The sequence below is a fragment of the Aquarana catesbeiana genome, linkage group LG04, assembly GCF_042186555.1.
Source record: "Aquarana catesbeiana isolate 2022-GZ linkage group LG04, ASM4218655v1, whole genome shotgun sequence".
Taxonomy (NCBI): Eukaryota; Metazoa; Chordata; class Amphibia; order Anura; family Ranidae; genus Aquarana; species Aquarana catesbeiana.
In genome coordinates this window covers 69,086,854-69,103,544 of record NC_133327.1, presented here as the reverse complement: position 1 = coordinate 69,103,544, position 16,691 = coordinate 69,086,854, and the positions used below count along the sequence as shown (strand labels likewise).

General features: G+C 42.3%; 1 protein-coding gene across 2 annotated transcripts in view; it reads left to right on the top strand.

The window, feature by feature from the left end:
• The window catches only part of MFSD2B (MFSD2 lysolipid transporter B, sphingolipid), a 70,068-nt gene extending 59,809 nt beyond the window's left edge, over positions 1 to 10,259 (top strand). The window contains exons 11-14 of one of the 2 annotated variants that reach the window (XM_073625320.1): positions 1,146 to 1,255; positions 6,450 to 6,593; positions 8,441 to 8,483; positions 9,909 to 10,259. In XM_073625320.1, coding sequence (XP_073481421.1) covers positions 1,146 to 1,255; positions 6,450 to 6,593; positions 8,441 to 8,474 — 288 coding nt within the window. In that variant the 3' untranslated portion in view covers positions 8,475 to 8,483; positions 9,909 to 10,259. Of the gene's footprint in view, positions 1 to 1,145; positions 1,256 to 6,449; positions 6,594 to 8,306; positions 8,484 to 9,908 lie in introns of both variants that reach the window. The other variant, XM_073625319.1, reaches the window with a different exon arrangement.
• The last annotated feature ends 6,432 nt before the right edge of the window (positions 10,260 to 16,691 follow it).

The window sequence follows — 16,691 nt, the reverse complement described above, 5'->3', positions numbered from 1 at the left end:
CTTCACTGCCAGGACTTACAGGTATACATAGAATTTTGGAGAACTAAGAAAAGGAAAACTGTAAATGCACTTATAATTTAACATTACAGAACATTTTTTTTTATGGGAGGCTACCATTCTACTTTAGTGTACCAGAACAAGAACTGTATAATGATGTAATAATATTGTACTTGTATGTGGACTAGTCAGTGCTAGGAATAGTAATACAAGGCAGCTAAGAATAGGTAGGTATACAAACCCCAGAAACAGTAAAAATCAGCTTGCTGGGCCCTGATATACAAGTAATTACTAAAAGATTATCAAAGAGTTATTAGGAGATGAGAGTGACAAACAGCAGTCCAGCAAAACCAGGTAAGTACAGTAATCACAGTCCTTTAGAAGTTTCCACTATACAAGTGTAATTCCACCATCCAGAGAGAAAGAAATCAACACCACTTGTGATTGAAGATAATACCCACAGTCACTAGCTCACGTAGCTGGCAGAGCAGCTAACAGCACATGTTAAACAACACAGCATCACGTCCCCTGAAGATGTGTGTTGGCACGAAACGCGTCGGAGCGGGATGACGAGCTGATGTCACGCCGCCATTTCCGGTCTCGAAGTTGGCAGCTATTGGAGTAAGTGCACTACTGTTTTTGACATGAATGAGCATCTGGAGGCGTTTTTATTAATTTTATTATGCTTGTAAAGTTTGTTAAATACTACACTTTATCCCGCCCCCTCTGGTGTTTCTGGCTCCATGCAGTGAGCGATCTTCATTCTATAGAGCAGGGATATGTAATTAGCAGACCTCCAGTTGTTGCAAAACTACAAGTCCCATCATGCTCTGCCTTTGGGTGTCATGCTTGTGGGTGTCAGAGTCTTGCTATGCCTCATGGGACTTGAAGTTCTGCAACAGCTGGAGGTCCGCTAATTGCATATCTCTGCTATATAGTGTTGCTGTGATTCAGACTCCCCCTAGTGGTGCAGAGTGGAAACTGTGATGAGACGGATGGCTGGATGGAGCTGTGATATCCATAGAGGGATGCTCTTGTAGTAATTACTTGTATTCCAGGGCGCTGCAAGTTGATTTTTACTATTATTATAATATGGCGCTTTGATGGGGACAGTATCACTTGCTTATAGAATACCTCTTCCTTTACAGTGGATGATTCCATTTGCCATCATGCTGGTCACCATACCTAATCTCATTGTGGCTTATTTGGTCGCTGTGATATCTGGATTTAGCATTGCTGCATCTTTACTCCTGCCATGGTGAGTGTCACTTGTAGTTTGTTAGTAACAGCCATCTTCATATGTCCCGAAAATCCATGTACACTGAACACTGAGGACAGGAGCCGTGGAAGGGATACATTGGGTGCTTGTTACCACTAGCGGCTAAGCTGTATTTTTACTGCCCCCCAAACTGCTCCCCTTTTAGCTGCAGAGGCAGATGCCAGGGATGTACACATGCCACGGCTGCAATGCTTTGCTTCACACCAGGAATTACACCTCCCATCACTTCAAGTGGATGGGACTCTGCAACTGCAGGGTTCAAGGGGTTAAAGCAGGTGGTGAGGAGGTAATATAGTGCCTCCTCACCACCTGTCAAATGCTCTCTAAAGAGTGATCTGAATGCGTATCACTCTTCAGAGACCAAAGTAACTGTGAACGAGCCCTAAAAAGACCTCTAAACATCAAACAGAAATGTGTTTTGGCTGTTCAATGCATATATATTTAAAATAGATCCAAAGATGAACAAAATTGCACTACTGTGTATATAAAACATTTTGCAACAATATTATATTTTATGATAAACCTACAGAGCCCTGGGTTTTAAATTATGTGTGTTTGTATGTTATAACTAATTGTTTGTTGATCTTGTCAGTTTTCATTGCATCTGACTTTCTGTTAAAGGGTGACAACACTAAACTCCAGCTCCCAAAGCAATGGTAGTGTTGTCACCCCTAGTTCCTGCACTGGAGCTACTGGAAGCCACACTAAAGCACAGTGTACCATAAAAGTTCCAGTGTTGTCACCTCTGTCCTGCAGTGCATATCCAGCAGTGCCTTATTGACAGCATTTGGATGGGCAGCATGGATATGGAGTGGGAAAAAAGTGGCAAGTCTGGAAATCTTAGTCTATGAGTGAGCAGTGAGGTGACAACCAACTGCAGCTTCTGCCTACCTATTGACCTAGCCCAACAGAGACCAAGAGATCAGAGATTTAAATATCATGAGACCACTAATTAAAAGCTGAATAAAAGGTATCTTCAGCAATTTTGAATGCTATTAAATGCAATGCCTGGCTTTTAAGCTTAGACAGCTTAGAAATGCCAATAATGGGGGCTTTTGTATGTGTTAGGGCTCATACTATGTCGGCTCATGGCAGCCATTTTTCAGTGTGTCTTAAAATCTTGTTGAAATAGCTGACAATTCTGTGAAGGAAGAGATAGTGTACTACTTTATACTACTATATTTCCAATAAGCGTATATTGATTGGTTTGCATAAAAGTTATAGCGTTTATAAACTTGGGATATATACTGGAATTTTTATGTATTTATTTTTATACTAGTAGTCAGCAACTTATAGTGGGACTGCGATATTGCAGCGGACAATCGGACACTTTTGACATTTTGTAGGAACCAGTGACACTAATGCAGTGATCAGTGTTAAAAATATCCACTGTCACTGTACTAATGACACTGGCTGGGAAGGGGTTAAACATCTAGGGTGATCTGTGTGCCTAGCCAGTGTTTTTGTGTACGGTGTCAAGTGCTTTTATTAAGTGAAGTGATGGATTTTATTCAAAATTCAAAATCCATCACCCCCCCCCCCTCCCGTCAGAAGGAAGCTCTGCCTTGTTTACATAGGTAGAGCTTTGCTCTGTGTCTCTGCCCTACGATCGGCGGGTGCTGGCGGACATCCAGTGCCTGGCACCCGCAGATCAGCTACTACTGAGTATTCACACCAGATGTGGCCTGCCGACAGCGCACACGCGCCACCTAGGCGGAACTGCAGAATCACATTATTATTATGATTATTATTATTATTATTATATGAGATTTATATAGCGCCAACAGTTTACGCAGCGCTTTACAATGTATAAGGGGGACAACACAATTACAGTACAGTTCAATACAAAAGGTACAGGAGGGCCCTGCTCGTAGAGCTTACATTCTAAAGGAAGGGGGTGGTGGTACAAAAGGTAATAGCTGCAAAGAATGATTTGATCACATGTGTGTGTGTGTGTATATATATATATATATAAATTATATATATATATATATATATATATATATATATATATATATATATATATATATATATATAGTATCTCACAAAAGTGAGTACACCCCTAACATTTTTGTAAATATTTTATTATATCTTTTCATGTGACAACACCGAAGAAATGACACTTTGCTACAATGTAAAGTAGTGAGTGTATAGTTTGTATAATAGTATAAATTTGCTGTCCCCTCAAAATAACTCAACACAGCCATTAATGTCTAAACCGCTGGCAACAAAAGTGAGTACACCCCTAAGTGAAAATGTCCAAATTGGGCCCAATCAGCCATTTTCCCTCCCTGTTGTCATGTGACTCGTTAGTGTTACAAGGTCTCGGGTGTGAATGGGGAGCAGGTGTGTTAAATTTGGTGTTATCGCTCTCACTCTCTCATACTGGTCACTGGAAGTTCAACATGGCCCCTCATGGCAAAGAACTCTCTGAGCATCTGAAAAAAAAGAATTGTTACTCCACATAAAGATGGCCTAGGCTATACGAAGATTGCCAAGACCCTGAAACTGAGCTGCAGCACGGTGACCAAGTCCATACAGTGGTTTAACAGGACAGGTTCCACTCAGAACAGGCCCCGCCAGGTTCGACCAAAAAAGTTCAGTGCACTTACTCAGTGTCATATCCAGAGTTTGTCTTTGGGAAATAGACGTATGAGCGCTGCCAGCATTGCTGCAGAGGTTGAAGGGGTAGAGGGTCAGCCTGTCAGTGCTCAGACAATATGCCACACACTGCATTAAATTTTCTGCATGGCTGTCGTCCCAAAAGGAAGCCTCTTCTAAAGATGATACACAAGAAAGCCCGCAAACAGTTTGCTGAAGACAAGCAGACTAAGGACTTTGATTACTCGAACCATGTCCTGTTGTCTGATGAGACCAAGATAAACTTATTTGGTTCAGATGGTGTCAATCGTGTGTGGGGGCAACCAGGTGAGGAGTACAAAGACAAGTTTGTCTTGCCTACAGTCAAGAATGGTGGTGGGAGTGTCATGGTCTGGGGCTGCATGAGTGCTTCCGGCACTGGGGAGCTACAGTTCATTGAGGGAACCACGAATGCCAACATGTACTGTGACATACTGAAGCAGAGCATGATCCACTCCCTTCGGAGACTGGGCCACAGGGCAGTATTCCAACATGATAACGACCCCAAACACACCTCCAAGACGACCACTTCCTTGCTAAAGAAGCTGAAGGTAAAGGTGATGGACTGGCCAAGCATGTCTTTAGAACTAAACCCTACTGAGCATCTGTGGGGCATCCTCAAACGGAAGGCGGAGGAGCGCAAGGTCTCTAACATCCACTAGCTCCGTGATGTCATCATGGAGGAGTGGAAGAGGACTCCAGTGGCAATCTGTGAAGCTCTGGTGAACTCCATGGCCAAGAGGGTTAAGGCAGTGCTGAAAAAAAAATGGTGGCCACACAAAATATTGACACTTTGGGCCCAATTTGGACATTTTCACATTTTTGAGTTGAGTTATTTTGAGGGGACAGTAAATTTACACTGTTATACAAGCTGTACACTCACTACTTTACATTGTAGCAAAGTGTCATTTCTTCAGTGTTGTCACATGAAAAGATAGAATAAAATATTTACAAAAATGTGAGGGGTGTCTTCACTTTTGTGAGATACTGTATATATGTTATTTTGCGTAGAGGGCCGCCCTGTAGCAGCATATCTGCTATGGGGCAGTCCAGAAATGGTTGACTTGAATTTTTTAGAAGACACCTTCATGTGGCTGTTGGATCTGTTGCGACTGTTACTTCTGCCAGTCAAAAAAAGCTTAGTACAGCATGCAGCACTGCTAGTACTACCTGAAAAATACTTTTTCTAAAGCTGAAATGAACCAGATTGGGGTGCTGCTGCTCTATGAAAGCTAAGCTATTTGTAGAAGAAAAAATATAAACTGCACAGCCAAATATTTGCTACCAGAGTACGCTGTCCCTGAGACTCCTTGAAAATTGCACCGTTCCATAGTACAATGTAAATCTCCAAATCTGTAATTTAAAGGATTGTGAGTATTTTTCATGTCACCTTTAAAGCCACATGAAAAGGACCCTCTCCCTGCTGTGATTTTTATTTTTGTCAGGAATTCATGCCCCTATGGCAATGCCCAGTCTCGCATGCCTTTTTTTGACAATAGCTGTTCTATTGGCCTTTAAAAATGGACAGAATTTTCAAACAGAATATTCAATGGGATTTGCCACTAAGTTCAATTTTGCAGAATTTCAAACAGGATTCACTGAACCCCTCTGCAAATCGAAACAGACAGATTTGCTCATCCGTAATTATTACTGTAGGAATGCAACTGAATGAGTGGAAACACTGCAAGAGCAGTGGAAGGGAATCTAAGAATTATGTCAGGGATACCTTATAACGGACTTCACAAGTGATGCAAGAATCTGCATGGTGACCAGATTCCATTTATAACTGAGATATGCCTCTTGGGTGGAATGACTCTTTAAGAAATGTTTTTATAGAGTGTCTATGTGGAGCTGTGACATTGTGGTAAAAGGCCAAGCAAATCTGGAAGGGTATGAAGTTTATGGTCACAAGCTGTGACAATGGCAGAGTAAGGGGGGCCTGTCCGGTGACACTCCATACATATTTACATTTTACATTGAAGCCAGGACAGTAAACACTAATGCCCCGTACACACGGTCGGATTTTCCGATGGAAAATGTCCGATCGGAGCGTGTTGTCGGAAATTCCGACCGTGTGTAGGCTCCATCGGACATTTTCCATCGGATTTTCCGACACACAAAGTTGGAGAGCAGGAAATAAAATTTTCTGACAACAAAATCCGTTGTCGGAAATTCCGATCGTGTGTACACAAATCCGACGGACAAAGTGCCACGCATGCTCAGAATAAATAAAGAGATGAAAGCTATTGGCCACTGCCCCGTTTATAGTCCCGACGTACGTGTTTTACGTCACCGCGTATAGAACGATCGGATTTTCCGACAACTTGGTGTGACCGTGTGTATGCAAGACAAGTTTGAGCCAACATCCGTCGGAAAAAATCCTAGGATTTTGTTGTCGGAATGTCCGAACAAAGTCCGACCGTGTGTACGGGGCAATAGACTGTAAAACCCAACACATTCATGTCTTGCTGCAAACATGATTTCTTCTCCTCCTCTGTGATAAATCTTTATCTTTTGTGTTGAATCTCCTGAGGTCCATGCTTCCCGATGTGGTGGATAATTTCCGTCTAATGAATCCTCAAGCCAAGGGACTGGAGGCCATATTCTACTCTTCATTCGTCTTCTTCACCAAGCTGTCTGCAGGGATCGCTTTAGGAATCTCTACACTGAGCCTGCAGTAAGTGCTGATTGTTATACAGTATTGCGGTGATTTAAATCCGACATGTTATATATGATACAGGTGAGCTGGGGCACCCAAGACATCACGCTGTGTCATTAAAGACTTTTTTATGGATTATATGCTTGGCTGACCCTATTCGCAGACACCTGTCCCATAAATGACTTGCTGCTCTCATCTTTACTATCCTGTTATGGCAGAAAAGACAGTCTACCTAGGTAGAAAAAAAATCTACTTACACTTTTTATAGATTATATCATAGATACTCAAAGAGTAAGGACAGGTGTTGGTGGGTTTTAATAGCTTTAAGCAGGTTTTGCATTCCCATACAAGTCTATAATAATGTAGAACCCCTTGAAGAAAGTCACATTTAGGCAAGAAGGTGGTCAATTGCACATCATGTACACCTGTCAATATAATCTGAAAGATCTCAGAAGCTTCTTAAACTGATGTCAAACTGATGCCATCAACACAAGCCCAAAGCACGTTGACATAGGCCTTAATAGCGTTGACTTACATATCGAATAGTAGGTAGTCACATTCAAGTGAAGTAATGACAAAGAAAAGAGAGTGCACAGATCTTGTGCAATAAAAGATTTATTCGATAAAAACAAGAGGGCAACTCTTGAGACACTTGAGACAGCTCACATCAGGCCAGAGGCAGCCTACGCACCACGGCCAGTGGCTAGACTGGGGAAGCTGTGGATATGGCTGTCACTTCTGTAGAATGGGACCTGCTGTATGGATCTGGAAAACAGCAGCACGCTCCTATTCTGGGTACACCCATAAGGAAAAGGGGTGCAAACTGTGTAGAGGAAAAGGTCCAGAGAGCAGGGCAAAACATTTCAAGGATAGCCTTCTTCCTCAAGCCTGGATTCTAGCAGAGCCCTTTTTCTCTTTTTTGCTGCTTTTTCTTCATTAGGTGAATATAGACTTCAATGTGGAATAGACTCCCTCGAGAGCTGGTTCTGTCCAACCCAGTAGATTGCTTTAAAAAAGCCTGGGATTCTTCCCTAAATGTACATAATATAATTGGATACTAACATTTATAGGTAAAGTTGATCCAGGGAATATTCAATTGCCTCTTGGGGGATCAGGAAGGATTTCCCCCCTTGCTGGAGCAAATTGGATGATGCTTTGCTGGGTTTTTTTTTTGCCTTGCTCTGGATCAGCTGGGTTTTTCCCCCCTTTTATTGATAGAATGAGATGGACTTGTTTTTGGTGTATTCTTTAAACCAGACTATAGTTAGTTATATAACTATATGGATGTCCTCCATTGTCGGAGATGCTGGATCAAGTACATGTCTTTATATTTATATATATATATATATATATATATATATATATATATATATATATACACACACATACAGTATAGTATATATCACATTCAATTGGAATTGTTTTAGAATATTGAAGACATTTCATAGCTTGAAGAAGCTACGAAACATTTTCAACATTACAGAATAAGTTCAGGTGAATGTGAACAAATGCTACTGGATATACCATTACCTGGATAATTGAGAAACTTCACAGGCACGTTGACTGACATATACATCATCATCAAGGCAAGTAGACTGTGTTTGGCTTCTCTCTTAGAAAACTCCATATACTTTGTGACTACAACAGTATGGTTGCACTCCTGTCTTGCTCCATTTTAGTAAAGCTCTAACACATTCTTATTTTTGCTTTTCCTATTTTTGCATATGAAAGATTTGCTGGTTACAGCAGTGCGGCATGCAAGCAGCCCTACCTTGTGGTCCTCACACTCCAGCTTCTGATTAGTGCAGTCCCAGCTGTGCTTATCATTCTTGGTTTATTCATTCTGATCTTTTACCCAATCACAGAAGACACAAGAAAGGAGACAGAGCTTGCCCTTGATGTAATGAGGTAATTGGAGAGGGAGGGGGATGTAGAAATCACAAGGGCAGAATTCATCTAACGTTGAACATGTTTTGCTTGCAAAATATTGGAGAAGGAGATAAGGAGGCTTAGTAATAAGTAAATAATTAGTACTTTATTTCTCACTTTTCACTTAATGGATGTGTTTACGTTAAAAATAATAAAAGATAAATACACATTTCAATCAAATCGTACAATGTCAGGCTCCTGCAGACTCTCAGTACAGCTAAATGCCCACACCTCCTGTATGGACAGGCAGTTACTGGAGAGCAAGAAGAGTCAATGAACTACAAGGATGCTCACCAGCGCCCTCATAGTTCATTAAAACTACAAGCCGTCTGCTGCGCTGGAAGATGGGACTTGTAGTTCATTCATTCACAGAACTCTGTAAATGAATGATGCGGCTGTGTGGGGGAAGCACAGTACAGCCGCGTTCTTTTGTGACAGCGGGTGCAGGGAGACGATCCCCTGCCCTTTGCCACAGGGAAAGAAGAGATCGGCAGAGAGGTTGCTGAACATGTTACATCCTAAATACTTGTGTAACATGTTTAGAAAGGTGAACTTATCCTTTAAATCTAATGAATGAATGCTATTATTTTTCACAGACTGGATAAGTCTGCAAGAATATATTTAGGCCTTGTTCCCACAGGGTGTACTATAGTGTACACCTGTGCCAGGGCTATGTTTACCCACATGGAGATACACAGGTCCTATTATATAGTATGTCAATTTATACAGTCCCTGCCCTCAAGGAGCATACAATCTAAGGTCTCTAATTTACATTCCTTTATACACATACTAGGGCCAATATAGACAGGAGACAATTAATCTACCAGCATGTCTTCAGAGTGTGGGAGGAAACTGGAGTACACAAAGGAAACCCAATGCAGACCCTAGGCATGTAGTACTGTGGTTGGGATTCAAACCAACGACCCTAGTGCTGTTAGGTGGATGTACAACAGTAGAAGACTAAAAGGGAAGGCTGGAGATCAGATTTAGGTTAAGAAAGATTCAAACTTTCGGGAGCAGTTAGGTTCCTTCAGGCTTCAGGACCACTGAAATATAACCATTGATAACACTCCTAAGCTTTGATTACTATCTGTATAGCCTGATCCTTTACAATAGTCAATACTGCTCAGTGCATCAGTATGAATATTTGTATTTTCTCATTGGTTGTATTTCATTTCTTTTAATGGGTCCTGAAAACTTGCATCTTTAATGACATAAGATAGCCCAGAAAAGGGATCACCAAAACACCAAACCTTCTGCAGGCCAGTAAAACAAACTGCAATCACTCTTTGGCCGATCTATCACTCCAGACAGATTCAGGCTGACCCCAATAAGAAAATGCATCTCTAGTCTTCGCCAAACAAAATTCAAGTCAAACTATAGTAACATGTTTATGTCATTCAGGTTACGGACCCGGAGATCCACTCTTATAGTCATCTGAGCTGGCTGCTCTGTTCTACATAAATGTCTATAAGAAGAAAGGCAGAAACTGCAGCACATGTGCCACCATCTGCCAAACCAACCAATCACTGAGATCCTGGTTATCCAGCAGTTTGGAGATACGGTCTGACTGAGGAGCGTGGAACAGTCACATCCACTGCAGAAAGTGTGAACACCAGCCAATGCCCGAAATATTGCCTTCTAATCACTGTGCTAAGAATGAACTTATGTAAAAGAAGAACTGTCTTGTGTTGCCACCCAATCGCTCCCTTCAGGATTAGAATTGTTTTCATTAAAGTGCATCTCCAGCGAAAACGTTTTTGTTCTTAGTTTTAGGTTAAAGTGGTGAAGGGTTAGAACCCTGGTCAGTTTTTACTATTCTCTGTGGCTCCCTTGGGAAAATTTCCATTCACTTTCTGCCCCAGTGATGTGTCACCAAGACAGTAAATGAAGGGAAAATCTCCAGGGGGACACAGACAGCAATTAAAGCTTTTCTTGCTTTTAAGTACAGTAGAGGAAGGCCTGAACTCCCATCATTTTTTTTTTTTCTGCTGTCTGTAGAGATTTTCCCTCACATCCGGGCAACAATGTTTCACTAGGACAGGAAATAATAGAAAGAGAAGATTTTAGCAGAAAAAATAATTAAGTCTGCCTTTTTTTTCATTTTTTTTAAACTCCCGTCCTTCAGACTTTAGAGGGGCCAGACTGTGGCCACTAGGAGTTGGAATTTTCATGGGTGTCCATAAGAGGAGTAGTGCCCCATCATTGGTGTCCGTGGGAGGAATAGTGCCCCATCATTGCTGTAGGTGAGCTGAATAGTGCCCCATCGTTGTTGTCAGTGGGATGAATAGTGCCCCATCATTGGTGTCAATGGGAGAAATAGTGCCCCGTTGTTGAAGTTAATAACAGCAATGATGCCCTGTTGTTAGTGTCAGTGGGAGGAATAGTTTTTTTGCATCAGTGGGAAGAGGAGTACCCCAGGGGCTAGATAAAGGTAAGCAAAGGGCCACATCCAGTGTGAGAAAACACTGGTCTATAGTATAAATCTAGATTTGTCCTAAGTACAGTTGTGCTCATAAGTTTACATAGCCTGGCAGAATTTATGATTTCTTGGCCATTTTTCAGAGAATATAAATGATAACACAAAAACATTTTTTTTCACTCCTGGTTAGTGTTTGGCTGAAGCCATTTATTATCAATCAACTGTGTTTACTCTTTTTAAATCATAATGGCAACAGAAACTACCCAAACGACCCTGTTCTGAAGTTTACATACCCTGGTGATTAGGGCCTCATAAAATACACACAAGCTGACACAAAGTGGTTTGAATGGCTATTAAAGGTAACCATCCTCACCTGTGATCTGTTTTCTTGTAATTAGTGTGTGTGTATAAAAGGTCATTGAGTTTCTGGACTCCAGACGGACCCTTGCATCTTTCATCCAGTGCTGCACTGACGTTTCTGGATTCTGAGTCATGGGGAAAGCAAAAGAATTGTCAAAGGATCTGCAGGAAAAGGTAGCTGAACTGTATAAAACATGAAAGGGATATAAAAAGATATCCAAGGAATTGAGAATGTCAATCAGCAGTGTTCAAACTCTAATCAAGAAGTGGAAAATGAGGGGTTCTATTGAAACCAAACCACGGTCAGGTAGACCAACTAAAATTTCAGCCACAACTGCCAGGAAAATATTTCGGGATGCAAAGAAAAACCCACAAATAACTTCAGGTGAAATACAGGACTCTCTGAAACACATGTGGTGTGGCTGTTTCAATAAGGAGGCACTTGAAGAAAGATGGGCTGCATGGTCGAGTCACCAGAAGAAAGCCATTACTACGCAAATGCCACAAAGTATCCCACTTACAATATGCCAAACAGCACAGAGACAAGCCTCAAACCTTCTGGCACAAAGTCATTTGGAGCAATGAGACCAAAATTGAGCTTTTTGGCCACAACCATAAATGCTACATTTGGAGAGGAGTCAACAATGGCTATAATGAAAGGTATGGAGGTGGATCGCTGATGTTTTTGGGATGTGTGAGTTACAAAGGCACAGGAAATTTGGTCAAAATTGTTGGCAAGATGAATGCAGTATCTTATCAAAATATACTGGAGGAACATTTGCATTCATCAGCCAGGAAGCTGCGCAGCAGAATAAAGTTAAGGTTCTGGAGTGGCCATCTCAGTCTCCTGACCTCAATATCATTGAGCCACTCTGGGGAGATCTCAAAACATGCCGTTCATGCAAAACAGCCCAAGAATTCACAGGAACTGCAGGCTTTTTGCCAAGAGGAATGGGCAGCTTTACCATCTTAAAAGATACAAATCCACAAATACCACAAAAGACTTCAAGCTGTCATTGATGTTAAAGGGGGCAATACACGGTATTAAAGACTGGGTTAGGTAAACTTTTGATCAGGGTCATTTGGGTGGTTTCTGTTGCCATTATGATATAAAAAAGTAAACACAGTTGATTGATAATAAATGGCTTCAGCCAAACACTAACCATGAGTGAAAGGAAAGTATTTGTGTTTTCATTCATATTCTCTGAAAAATGGCCGAGAAATCATAGATTCTGCAAGGGAATGTAAACTTATGAGCACAACTGTATTTTTAACCGTTTGCCGACCAGTGCACGGCAATTTACGTTGGCAGAATGGCACTGGTGGGCAAAAGGGCGTACAGGTAGGTCCCCTTTAAGAAGCGGCACTGCGGGCGCGCGTGCCCACCTTGGTCTCCGTGACCGTGACCGCAGGCCCCGCGGACTCGATGTCCGCCGGGTGCCCATGATCGTGTCACAGAGAGGTAGAGCGGGGAGATGCTTTTGTAAACAAAGCATTTCCCCGTTCTGCCTAGTGATAGGATAGAGATCACTGCTCTCTGTCATCGAGAGCAGTGATCACTGTCATGTGAGGTCTAGCCCCTCCCCCCCAGTTAGAATCACTCCCTAGGACACACTTAACCCATTCATTGCCCCCTAGTGGTTAACCCCTTCATGGTCAGTGTCATTTACACAATAATCAATGCATTTTTATAGCACTGTATAAATGACAATAGTCCCAAAATAGTGTCAAAAGTGTCCAATGTGTCTGCCATAATGTCGCAGTCCCGATAAAAAAATCGCAGATCGTCGCCATTACTAATAAAAAAAAAAATGAATAATAAAAATGCTATAAATCTATCCCCTAATACGTAGACGCTATAAATTTTGCGCAAACCAATCAATATACGCTTATTGCGAATTTTCTTTTACCAAAAATATGTAGAAGAATACATATCGGCCTAAACTGAGGAAAAAAAAAATTTTATATATATTTTTGGGGGATATTTATTATAGCAAAAAGTAAAAAATATTGCTTTTTTTTCAAAATTGTCGCTCTTTTTTTGTTTATAGCGCAAAAAATAAAAAACGCAGAGGCAAATACCACCAAAAGAAAGCTCTATTTGTGGGAAAAAAGGACGTAAATTTTGTTTGGGTACAACGCCGCACGACCGTGCAATCGTCAGTTAAAGCGACGCAGTGCCGAATCGCAAAAAGTGCTCTGGTCAGGAAGGGGGTAAATCCTTCCAGGGCTGAAGTGGTTAAATTCACTTACTTCACTACTCTTTTGGTAAAACAATACTTTCTGTTTCAATGTATTTTTTGGTTTTATGACACAATGTAAGAAATCAAAAACAAGCATAAAGATCACCCCCGCAGGGGCTAAAGAATGATCAGGTATTACAGAGGAATCCAAAAGGAATACGAACATAACAACTGTATTTAAACAACTTTATGCAACTGGAATAATAAAGAAGGATAATAAATGCAATAGAAAAAGAAAAATGAAAAAAAGGCCATATTCCACAGCCTACTTGCAGTCATCCCGGGGGTGGCCCAACTCCTGCGACCAACCCCAAAGGATGGCATTTGTATGAACAGGAATAAAGAAGGGCCAGAAAGAAAGTAGGAGGAAGTAAGGGAAGATCATAGTCCAGAGAAGGAAAGAGAAAAGGAAGGGAAAAAAGAGCTCAGACTCAGACACGTTGTCAGAAGCAGTTAGAGAAGGCGCTAACAAGCCAGTTGGAGTGAGGGAAACCACATAGGAAATCCATGGTTTCCAGGCCTTGAGAAATTTAGGATGCAAGTTGTTCACGATGCTGGACATTTCTTCATGGAGCATCAAGGTAGTTATATGTAACTTCACCCCTTGGAAGGCAACGCGCAGGATCTTCCAGGCTTGGGATATGCTCCGTTTGGCAGAAATAAAAATAAGTAGCCAGCTTCTGCTGGGGCACGTATAAGCCGGGAATCGGGAAATGCAATAAGGTCAATTTTGTGTCCCTGTGAACCATTAAATGGAAGAGTGTCTGGAGCAGGTCAAAAACCCTGGACCAGAACCCCACCAGTCTCGGGCAGGATCACCAGGTATGCAGGACATCCCCCTCCACAGTTACAAAAGCATCTGTCACTACTCCTAAGGTAAGCAAGGCTGACTCGGGCAGGCACCCCGTGCCACCTGAAAAGAACTTTCTATGTGGCTTCAAGCGTATTTTTATAAAAAAAAAAAACATTTTGCAACGGGTTTTCCAAGCCTTACTCCAGTCCTCTAGATCTTTTGGGGATTGGAGGTCCCGCTCCCATTGAGACATGTAGGATAGGGATGCTGATGATGAGCGTCCATTTAAAGATGCGTAGGACAGGGGCGCCCGGGGCATGCGGGCACACATGTTCAAAGAAAGTTATTTGATAGGGGTGGTGGACGTTCCACACAGGGCAACAATCCAATGTTTTAGTTGAAAACAGCGAAAATACTCCCTGGCTGGGGTCTCATACGTCTCTCGGATGGCCTCCCAGGATGGGAAGGAGCGGGAGGAAAGAAAATCATGGACCCACATGAAGTCCCAGGAGAATGCCCAGGGTTCCATAATACTTTCTAAGATTAGTTATGAACTTTAACCTGCTAGTTTGAGATCATGTCCCCATGTTCTTGATCTTAGCTTCATGCTAAAATACTGCCCTCCTAAACATTAATCACCCCCTTCATGTATTCAGAGGTTTCAATCATATCCCCCCTTTCCTCAACACTGAACATATTAAGTTCCTGCAGTCTCTCCTGATATGTCTTATCTAGCCCTTCTCCATTCTAAAACTATAGAAAAAACAACAAAAAAAACCTACCTGCCTATTCACAATCCTCTGTCGAACGTACTTTGAGCTGCACAGTTCAGTTTACATTCCGGTACAGTGCTTGCGTTTCGGAAGACTGTACTCCTCGGCATGCACAGGAGCGATGTCATTCTGTGCTGACCAATCAAGGCGGCCTAGGAACGGCACCCAAAAGAAGCTAGGGAGAAGATGGTGCCAGTGCAGGACCTCGGGGGCATTGAACTGTTGGAACAGAGGTAAGTATTTTTGACTTTAGTTCCAATTTTTTTTTTAAAAGATATGTTTGAGTTTTCCAAAAAGAACAAAAACAAAACAAAAACAAATAAAGGGACAGATAAAAAAAACCCCCTAAGGCCCCTTTCACACGTGCGGACAGTATGTCCGTATTTCATCCATCCGTTTTCGGATGAAATACGGACATACATGCATCCCTATGGGATAGCGGGTGTCAGCGGGTAAACATCCGCTGACACCCAATATCATCCGTCCCCACTATCCGTCCCCACTACTGCAGACGGAGGAAAATCCTATTTTTCTATCCGTCGGCAGAGCGGATTGGATGAACACGGACAGACGGTCCGTGTTCATCCGATGCCCCCATAGGGGAGAGCGGAGATCTGACAGGGCGGTCCCTGCACAGGGATCAACGGAGCGATCCCCGCTGAGCAAGCGGATGTTCATGGGGAGGATCATCACGGATCCGTCCCGTGTGAAAGGACCCTAACTAGTATAGAAATAAAAACAAAAACTTCCCTGGGCTGTTTCTCACAATCTTTCAAATCACAGCACAAAAATATGACAATCAGTACAGTGGGTGTCATGCATCACAGTTTTAATTCTGCTTTAAGGCATAAAAACTGTCATTTTTTTTTCAGGAGCTCTCTAAGCTCCATTGAGAGCTGCTGATATGTACAGTGAGGGGCCATACTTCCAGCTACATTAGGACAGAGTATATTATCAACCTCAGTTCCAGTGTTGTGCCTCCACCTCCCTGATTCTGCTCTGCCACTCACAAAGTGCAGCACGATGAGGACTGTCCAACTGTGCAGAGCAGAAACACAACACCAGAACTGGGGTTGATCATAGACACCATTCCAATGCAATGGGAGCAGAAAGTGCACCCCCTTGTGGTACATTTCAAGAGCTCTCAAGGGAGTTTAAAACAGTAAAAATCGCTATGCCTGGAGTTCGGTTTTAACTCGCAAAAGAAACCAATTTTTTATACTTGTAAAAAATATATATATTTTTTTAAGTGATGTATAAAAAAAAAATTATCACCAAAAAAAAAATCATTATTGCCATAATTATTATTATTATCCCCTTCCCGCCGAGTGTACACAGATGTGCGGCCTCGGCTTTCGGGGGTTATACCGTCAGGATGCCCGCAGCTGCAGGCATCATCCCGCTACCATTTTTTAGAGCCGGCGATCAGCTTTTCTTGCTAATAGCCGCTCGGTTGTTATACCGGAGGAGCGGGAGGGGACGTCCCCCCCTCCCGCCGCCTCCCGCTGCTCTCAACGGGCCTCCCGTCCCACCGGGAGGCCCGATCGACAATCCGCCACCTCCGGCAGATTCGTGATAGTCTCCTGATTGTAAACG